Below are 10,032 nucleotides of genomic sequence, written 5' to 3' on the forward strand. Positions count from 1 at the left end.
AGCACCACGGACAGCTCACCGCGCAGTCCCAAACGGGCGCCGTCAGCAGGGCTCACCCACCCCAGTCGCCCCGCCAGCACCTGGTAACCCTTGGGGCCTCGGCCGACAAGGAGAAGGAGCGTCCCCTGAGTTGTTGCGTTGCCGCCGGAGCCCTCCTTCAGCACAAATCCTCGGCTGCCCTCGGCAAGGGCGTCCTGAGCAGGAGACCCGAGTGAGTGGGGAAGAGGAGATGGGGACTATTGTGTTGGGGGGAGAAGAAGCAAGTGGGTGTGAGGAGGGGGAAACGGGGTGCGTGTAAAAGAGTCTGAGGACTACGCTAGTGTGAAGTGGAGGGTTGAAAAGATGCCTTGAGGGAGAAGTGTGTCAAGCAGATCCTGAGGAAAGGAGAGAACGGTCTCCGTGTTTAAGAAGGATTTGTGGATGCTGGAGCAAGAGGGTGATTTTATTCAGAGTACCTTTGATGGCAAGGAAGGAGAAAAAAGGCTGTTAAGCAATTGAGGATATTGGAAACTGGCAGGGTGTAAAGGGGACAGATTGAGAGGAAGTTAGCATGAAGATTAAACTGAAGGAAGAGGGAACATTAAAAGATTTAAGTTAGGGAAATTTTGAGGGGTAATTTAGGTAGTAAAATTATTTAAATTGAGAGATTTGAAAAAAGACAGAGGATTGGGCAAGAGGCTTGTTAAGAGCTTTAAAGGGACTTGGGAGGGGTTCCAAAATGAGGATAGAAGGGAATTTAGGAGGCAGAGGATAAAGCTGAAAGGCAGGAGCGATGTGAAAAGGCAGGGGAGCTGGAGACAGAGGGAGATGAAGGTGGGAGAAAGCATTTTCTAGATGAACAAGCTGCCTCTTTAACTGGTGCAGTGGGAGTCAAAGCCAGGAATGGCTCACTGGAGGAAGATTACTCTGCTTTGGCCTGAGTGGGCACCTTTCTCCTTGCAGAGAGGGGTGCAAGGAGGGCAACTGACCAAAGCAATGGAGGACTCAGCCATAGTGCAGGAACTCAGTCTGATCACAGCTTTTCCTTCTGACTCACAAGGAGGGTATCCGCAGCGAGGTTGGCAATTGTGGAAAGGGGAAAATGAGGGGAATAGCTGGCACACAGTAGTTATTTGGATGAAATGCCTTTGTAAAGCTCTGTTATGACTAGTGATTGCAAACCCTATGTCCCCTTGGCTGTTTGGCAATAACTGAAATCTTATATCGGGACTCAAAAGAAATGTTAGCTACCTCCATCCAGCAATTCTTGGACTTCAAGATTTTTCTTCACTGATGAGGCCCATGGACTAGGAATATAGAAAGAATAAATGAAAAGTGGCTGGGATATTTAGTCATGTGTATTGGGAAGGCTGTGATCATGTCAGCTTTCCTTCTCTGATTAGACAGGTGACGGAAAAACTGCAGAAGAGCCCTGGAGAAATCAGCACTTGGCTGGCACCTGGCCCTGCCAGTGACAGTATTAAAGGAATGGAAGAGTTGGAAAAGTCATGGCTAAGAACCTCATCTTCATTCAATCTCAAGTGTGTTTTATGTCTGGGAGACACTCATTTTTCTCCCCAGCATCACCCTTCTAAACCCTGCATTTTCTTCTCCCATCTCTTGTGGAGTTAGAAAAGGAGGATCAGGGCATGGTAGGTCATAGAGGTTTTAACAGAACCATGGGGTGAAGATCCAGGATGATTTGGCTTGACAGGTCTAAAGCATTTGATTCAAATCCCAAGAAGATACACTTTTATTTTTCAACTCCCTCAATGGCTCATTTGTCTTTGAAATTTCATGGCTTTCTTTCCTTTTCTTTCTGGCATAGAAAGCAGAAGTTGGGTTTTCTACACTGCCCATGGTTCAGCAAAAGGCAGCATTCTTCCAAATATTATATGGCCTTTCCCCCAAATAGGGGAAATTAACTGTTCCATTTCATTTCCCTGGGGGCAGCCATGGCTTCCTGGTGATAACTATACCTGATCCTGTCATGACATTTGGTGTCTCCCTTCTCGTCACTGTGTCCCCACTTTCTCTGCAACTCTTCAAAGGGTTGTGTGGGCAAGAAAGGAATGAAGCTTTCAATAGAACCTTGAGTAACTCTTCTTAATAAGAAAACTTTTCTGGGGCCCCCAAAGCAGTCTGGAGAGCCCACACTTTCTGTCCGGATATTCCTGCTGGGAATTTAGAAATCTAGGACTCAGTTACATTCTTACCCAGCTTCACACATCAACAGTGTGTCGTCACATTCTTATCTTACCTTCTCCCCTGCCTTGCTTTTGTTTCTGAAGGGAGGAAAACAAAAATAAGAAACAATTATCATGGTGGAGGAGAGTGGAAATTGTTGGAATCTTTTACTCATAAAGTTGTGCCGTGCACTCAGAGGTTGATAATCCCAGTAGCTCATTTCTCTAGAGCCTTGAGCTTTACCCCTGCTCCCCAGGCCTTGACACCCAGGGACTTAGAGAGCAGGAATATACCTGCCCCACTTCCTCCCTCTTCCTTTGAATATGAAGTCATTCACATTCTGCCTGCCTGACTGCCTTTTGGACCACCCATTTCTTCCCTCACTGTTTTGCCTAACTTCCACCCACATTCCTGCACAGAACCTCAAGGAGGAATCCCCATAGCTGGCTACATGTTTGCCCTCACCCTGCTCTCTACCCATGGCTCCCATTCAGAAAATCTGTCCTCTGCATATACTTCTCCACAATGCAGGGTTAGAGAGAGCCAGATGACAGGGAAAGATGGCTACAGATAGGGTGAAGTAAGGAGAAGAGCAGAACTGGCTGCCCTCACTCTGGGTTTCTCCAGGGAGCTCCCTGCTGAATCAGTTCTCCACTGAGCATGCAGATGACTACTGGAAGCAAGGGGGATCTTTGCATTATACTTCAAATTCAGCTTTTACTCCAAGCTCCCCAGTTCAATATGGTCACAAAGTCTAAATGGCTTAGTAGCTCCTGGTCTTCTCTCTTTCTTCCTGGTCTTTCACACCATTTTTTTCTTGCTCTTTTCCTCTTGTCCCTTTCTTCTCTTTTCCATTTCTTTTCTCTCCCCCTTTCTTCCCTCTCCCTTGAGTACTTTTCCTCATCAACCTTCACTTCTACATAAGTGACACAGAACAATCTCTTGCCTTTTTGCCCTCATCTTGTAAGCAGGAAATAAATCATGACTTTTTTTTGTGGTGCTAGGAATTGAACCTGGGATGGCCCTGTGCGTATTAGGCAAGCTCTCTACCCCTGAGCTATACCCCTCGCCCTGAATGATATAAATCTTGTGTCATCCTCAGAGCTCCTTAGTCTCATGCCTAATGAAGGCTGGGGATGGTTAGAAAATTGTGGGATGTGCCTTTTGGCTTGAGTTGTGTAAGATGCTGTTGGAGCAGGTATCACTGCTGCCATTGATTTAAGATTGTCTGTTTGAAGGTGGTGGCTCAGGAATGGCTCATCCTGAATGCTCTTAAGAGAATCTTAAGGTCTTTCCATCAGTCAACTAAATGTATCAGCTGTCCAGTCCATTCCAAACCCAGCACTCATGCTGTGGAAAGATAGAAAAGAAGGAATAGTCCTTGCTTAACACCCGAGAGACACATATCTAGAAATATCTAAACAGATATAAGCACATTGCAGCTATCTACAGCTATCCCCACCCAGAATATAACAGGGCAAAAAGGATGAGCACAAAAATCAGGTTCAGTGCCAGAGATCATGTTAGGGAACAGAAAGAGCAGAGTAGCTGGAAAGGAGGCAGCCCAGAAGACATAGTGTCCAAGATATCTGTACTGCATGTGTTCATCATTCCATCTTCTCACACCTTCCTTCCAGATGAACTTGTTAGTGGGTAAGGAAAGCCTTGCCACAAAGGGCCTTTGTCTGTCTTGTGTCTTGAAGGCTTGACTGCAGAGACCAAGGCTCCCCAAGCTGCCTCTTTTCCTTCTCTTGTCCCCACCAGGGAGAGGACTCCTAGCCAGCAAGCTGGAAAATGAATCCAGAATGAAAGTTCGTTAGCAGGAGGGAGTGTCAATATATTTTTGCTCATACCTGGAAGCTGGTGCAGAATGGGTTTGTAAAGATTACTGTCTCCTACCTCTCCAAGCACCTAGACTGCTGTTCTTTCCTCTTTTTCATTAAAAAAGACCACAATTTTCTAGAAACTAGTCATTCCCCAGCCTCTGGGAGACCCCTGTGCCTTACTCCACCCTAGTATTTCCTTCTACATCCTTAAGCCGTTCCCAGACCTACACAGTCAATTCCACCAGGTCTCACAAAGCCATCCTGGCAAATTTTCCCTTTGGCCAAGGACCAAGCAAGAGGAACAGCAGCTGGGTCCTGCTGATTCAGCAAATATCTGTGCAACCTGAGTTTCAAAGGTCAATTGTACAGAAAAGTCAGCCTGGCTCAGGGCAGGGTGAAGAGGGAAGGGAGAATGGTAAGAGAAAGTAGGAGCAATCCAGGACAAACAGAACTAGAATCTGGAAAGAGACTCAATTCTTGAACTGAAATCCCATATAAAGAGTTTTAGTTTTAGTTTTAGTTTAACTGCCCTTGTTGAGGAGGCTGGAAATGATTTTATCTTTGGGATCCAAATATATTTTGGTAGCTCTGGACACAGGGCATCAGCAGCTTGATAAGGGATTTCTTAGTGATAGATCCTGGGGACGCTCTCATTGTACCTGGCAGATTCCCTAGTGTCTACCCATCTGGCAAAGTTGTCAAGGCTCAGGCCACTGTGGTGACTTCCTCCTCTGCTTTTGGGAAAGCACAAAGTACAGGTTCCCACGTGAGCTGTGAAAGGTCTCTTGTTTCTCCAGAGGAAAAGCATGGTTGTCCTCCCTTCAGGCAATGAGGGCCGGAAGGGAATCAAGAGGTAAGGTGAGGGTGAAGTTGGATTTTTCAGGTAAAAGGAGCTTCAGAACGCCACAGAATCACTGAATGTTCAGATCTGGGTGGTTAAGAACATGAGGTTTGGGCATGCACATCGGTTTTATTACCACTCCCAGCTGGGAGACCATGCATTTATTATTTCCTTTCTTTCAGCCGTTCTTTTCCATGTATGAAGTGAAGAATAATGTCTACTTTAAAGGGTTATTGTAAAATTTAAAAATTAGATAGCATCATTAACATTGTTCCAGGCCAAGTAAGTGCTCAATACATTGTAGTATCTTGACATATAAAGAAACCACAATGCAGGAAAGACAGGAGTTGCATCTAATGCCAGGTAACAGTGACAGGCAAGAATCCAGGATGGAGTTTCTTTCTATTCTACCAGGCCACTTCTCCAAATGTGCCCTTTTTCATTTATTCCTTTACCTCTGGGCAATGGGCATCCGAGCTATTCCAGAGACATGAAGGCTGAGCTTACTTTGAATAAAAGCAAGTAGGCAGGTCAAATCCACCACTTGCTAGTGGTCTATAACTTCATAGCTGGGAAATGCTCTGAAAGCCCAACAGAAATCTCTTCTGTTGCATTTTAAGATTTTTGAACTTCTGGCTGGGGATTTAGCTCGGTGGTTCTGCCACTTGTCTCCCAAGTACAAGGTCTCAAGTTTGATCCCTGATACCAAAAAAAAAAAAAAAATCTGAACTTCTCTTGAGGACATAAAAAGGACTTGAGTTATCATCTACTGCCCCATGGCAATAAGGACCTCCACCATTTCCTAAATTGGGAAGCTACAGTCTCCTCTAGGAAAAGGTATACTGACCTGTCAAGTACAAGGTGGAGAGAGGGGAATGCAGTCTAAATCTGGGAAGTACTTTCCACTTCCATGGAAAGAAAGCTGACTGCATTTCTCCTTTCTTGGGATGGAAGGTAGATCTGCTCTTTGCAGCACCCTGGAGTTAGAAAGCAGGAGAGTACAGCAGGACGGATGGGGAAAAGAAGAGACCCTGATATATCATGGAGTTTCTGAGTGAAAAGCATAGGGGAGAGGAGACTTTACTTTGATCCAACCTAGAGAACAAAAGAATCTTAAAGACCTTTCTTGAATGAGATATATTCTAGGAAAAAGAAAACAAATGAAAAAGAAAAAGTGGGCTTCTAAAATTCTCTTCTGGGTGGTTGTATCTTGAGAACACCATAAGCAAAGACTGGAGTCTGTGTGTGTGTGTGTGCGTGTGTGCACATGTGTGTACATGCACACTGGGGCATGGAGTTCAGTGGGGGTGGGGGATGAGCTGTTTGCTGTTGCTTTTTGCTTAGAACAAGGAATCTAGGAGGGTTACGTAACTGTGAGGCCGGTGATTGCTGAGTATTACCTCTCCTCCCCACGCAGGCTGCTGTGAATAGGGCCTGCAGGCAGCCTGCCCAAGTGTCTGGGGACCCTTTAACCCACCTGGTACAAACTTCTCATTTGGCAAGTGAGAAAATTAAGGTCTGAGAGGGAAGCAACTGGACAGTGGCAGGCCTAAGATTAGAGCTCAGATTCTCTTAACTCTTACCCTGTGCTCTTGACATTACATGGTGATGGGCCAGAAAACCCTGTCAGGACTGTTCTGTGGTGTGCAAGACAAAAACCTACAGCTAAGGAGTTACTGAAGTTTAGGGGACTCAGGGAAATCCCTCTGCCTTTCATAGTATCTCACCTATGTCAACAATATCAATCAGAGATTGAGCACTTCAAGATAATCGCCTTTGTTTAAATGCAAATTCTCCTAGGACAGAAGAAAAACTGGTCATTTAACCTAATCAGGCTTTCACATTTGGGCAGTTTCCCAGGGCAGGGTTTGGTAAGGGAGGAAAGTGCACAACAACACTGGCTAACTAAAGGCCAAGCCATGAAGCTCAGCAGGAGCTGAAGGCTCACAAGAGAGGCTTCTGAGAATCTACATGCATCTTTACTTCCACTAAATTTTGCAAAGAGTTGGAATTTCCTTGCTTGGCATTGATGAATAAAGGGGAGGAAACAGGGTACCCTACACTGACCTGGAAAAGTTACTACAGTGGAATCTCAAGTTATGACCGGCCTGACATAAAAACAATGTGGGTTATGACACGAATTTTAATTTTCATTTAGGATCAAAGTCTTGAGTTACAACCCAAACACTGGCTGCTTGTGCTTCCAGATGGTCTCAAATACAGATTTAACTCTTAGAGTTCTGGAAGGAGCATTACAACAACCTTTCCTATGTGGGGTTGAGAAATCCTGGACCAGGTTCTCTCTGACACTGAGATTTGCCTGTGCACCTGAGAAACTTTGAAGGCTGTGTAGAGGAGCCTGAGCCCTCACTGACCAACTTGAGTTACATCCAGCCCTTGTGAATGAATGGAGTATGTAAGTCAAGGGTCCACAATATGTAGACTATAGAAGGGACACTTCCCCAGGGAGCTTCAGTCATGCGGGAAAATCATCCAGAAAAGGAGTGGAGTATCGTGATGCTCCGAAAGCTCTTTTATAGGATCTGAAGATAATGCTTTGGCTGATAAAATGTCCCATGACTCCACTGGGTTTTGCCATCGGATGGTAAGTGTAGGCAGGAAGGGTCAGCAGGTAACAAAGGTTGGAGTCCTATGCCTGAAAAAGATGGGAGAGGGGAGCAAAACTCAACACTTAGCAGGAGCTTCATAAATCCTGGTTGAGTAAGTAAATAAACTTGGAAGTAGGGCCCAAGGCAGGCTCCATGGATTGATGAGTGGAGGGAGGAGAAGGGATGAAGGAAGGGCTGGGTGGAGGGAGGCCTCTTGAGGAATAGGCTGTGCTTGGGCCCATGTGCTTGGGCATACTTCACTGCAGCTATGTATGGGTGAAAAGAAGCCTTGCAGGCTCAGCTCCTCAGGTCAGTAGGGCACTGATGGGGATGGGAATATTCATTCTAGCTAATGCAGTCCACCTCAATCCTATCCATGAGCAAGGAGAGTCCTCTCCTGCTGCTCCTGACCTCTGCCTAGGAGGTACATAAGTAGGGGAAAGCTGTGCCAGAGTGTTTCATTTCAGTCACGTGCACACAACTTGGAGGAGGTTCAACAAGCAATGGGCAATAGGTCCATAACGATGGACCTAATGGTGAGAAAGGAGGCCTGAATTACAGCCTTTTTCCTGGTGGGACAGAGAGGGCACCATAGTGTGGCTCAGCAGCAGAGCACTCGCCTAGCACTGGTGAGGCCCTAGGCTGGATGGGGGCATTCTGAGGTCAGGATCAGGCCTGTGAGACTCAGTAGGAGCCAACACCAACACCTGCTCCAGGTCTCTTAGTCTAATTTCTCTAGCAGGCAGGATCTATTGTTTATGGAAATGTCAGGAACCTAATGGAAGGTGGTAGGGGAGACTGGTGTGGATGTGTCTGTGCGGCTGAGTGTGTTGTTAGCCTAGGCTAGAGAGATGGATGACTACCAGATCACACCAAAGACCATGCAGGCCTCAACACAGCTCAGCAAGGCTTTTCTTACCTCCACCAATTATAAGCACACTGTCCTGGCTCTGAACAACTTCTCCCTGTTCTGCAGAACATGCTTCATCTCCCTTGGCTAGCCTGTTCCTCCTGGATTTCCCTTCTGTAAAATGCTGTGAGTCTCCAGTGCCTCCACACTCTATCTGCTGCCTATACCCAACTATGTCTGGAACATGCAAAAGACCAGGACCCCAGAAGAGTGAGCCTGTGGAGGAAGTTGCCCAGATAGTGGGCAGCTACAGTAGCTGTAAGGCTGTGTGTCTGGGAATCTCTGTTGGGGTACAGCATTTGGAAGTTCAGGTACAGAGCAGCCTGATGCACAGCAAACAGCAGTGTGATTTCCCTATGTCTGTCTTGGCTAGCTGTGGCCAGGGCCCAGTGCCAATCACCTCTCTGGGCTTCAGACGTGCCAGACCAAACCAGCCTCCTGATTGCCTCCAATCAAGATTGCACTCCCATCCCAGGCACGGAGGCAGGGGAATTCCACAATTTCTTCCTTGATGAATGATTCCAATCTACCATAATTTTAATTCAGTGCATCAATTTAACATAATGATTATTTAAAAACAACAGAAACAAAAACCCTGCAAGCAGTTGGGAATTTCTCGCTTGGGCTTAGCGTCAGTCTTTCCTCTGCAGAGCCTGGTCCAACAAGCAGATGCTCTGGATGCTTCCAAAGAGGTTCATTTAACATTCGATATTCTTGGGCTCTACTCACAGTCCCCGCTTCTGAGCAGGTAGAGGCACTGGGCTGGCAGCACGGTCTCTTCAAGCAGGGGACTGGGACCCAGGAGCCAGTATAATAGCTCTAACTGCATGTTCTCCTCACAGACCTCCAAGTACCACCTTTGAGCAGATTCTAGCCCTTTTCCTAAGCCTTGATTTCCAACGAGGAAACTGCCCAATGAGGGACACTCATTTTCCTCCTTGCCCTTCTACCCGCAGCTCACCAAGTCTGGTTGCTATAGGAGGAAGGGTCCAGCTCAGGCATGAAAATGGCTTCTCCTAGACAAAGCCATCACAAGGAAGCCGAGGATGGGGTCTTTGGGGGAAACTCTGAATTCACTTTCCCCTTCAGGAAAACAAAACCGAGACCAAAACGGCTGCAGACCCCTTGGTCCCTGGGGAGGGACGAAGCGAATTCCACCGAGGCTTCAATCGCTAAATAGCCCGGAAATTTCCATTGGGCTCTCTCAGGCTAAGCAGCATAAAACCCAGAGCCGCTGAGGAGCGCGCGTGAGATCGCTTGAGATCCTCGGCCGCTCCCCTCCGTAGCCGGGACGCCCCGCCCGCCCCCATTGCCCTGCAAGCTTGGGGAAGCCCTTCCTCTGCGGGCTGCGCTCCCCAGGGGTTGCTGGCTGGGGAGCGAGCGGAGTCACGATCTCGGCGTGTAGGAGAGCCCGCAAGGCTGACGAGCAGGACGGGATCTCCCGGCCCACGCGCCCGCTCCCAGAACTGAGCGCTCCCCTCCGTAGCCGGGACGCCCCGCCCGCCCCCATTGCCCTGCAAGCTTGGGGAAGCCCTTCCTCTGCGGGCTGCGCTCCCCAGGGGTTGCTGGCTGGGGAGCGAGCGGAGTCACGATCTCGGCGTGTAGGAGAGCCCGCAAGGCTGACGAGCAGGACGGGATCTCCCGGCCCACGCGCCCGCTCCCAGAACTGAGCACTGAGCA

General features: G+C 47.7%; 1 protein-coding gene across 1 annotated transcript in view; it reads left to right on the forward strand.

The window, feature by feature from the left end:
- The window catches only part of LOC104866537 (IQ motif and SEC7 domain-containing protein 3-like), a 69,612-nt gene that overhangs the window by 18,599 nt on the left and 40,981 nt on the right, over nucleotides 1-10,032 (forward strand). Inside the window, exon 3 of the mRNA XM_019208415.1 lies at nucleotides 3-211. Coding sequence (XP_019063960.1) covers nucleotides 3-211 — 209 coding nt within the window. The remainder of the gene's footprint in view (nucleotides 1-2; nucleotides 212-10,032) is intronic.

Source organism: Fukomys damarensis, unplaced genomic scaffold (assembly GCF_012274545.1).
Source record: "Fukomys damarensis isolate Sample0158 unplaced genomic scaffold, DMR_v1.0_HiC HiC_scaffold_5, whole genome shotgun sequence".
In the NCBI taxonomy this organism is placed as follows: domain Eukaryota; kingdom Metazoa; phylum Chordata; class Mammalia; order Rodentia; family Bathyergidae; genus Fukomys; species Fukomys damarensis.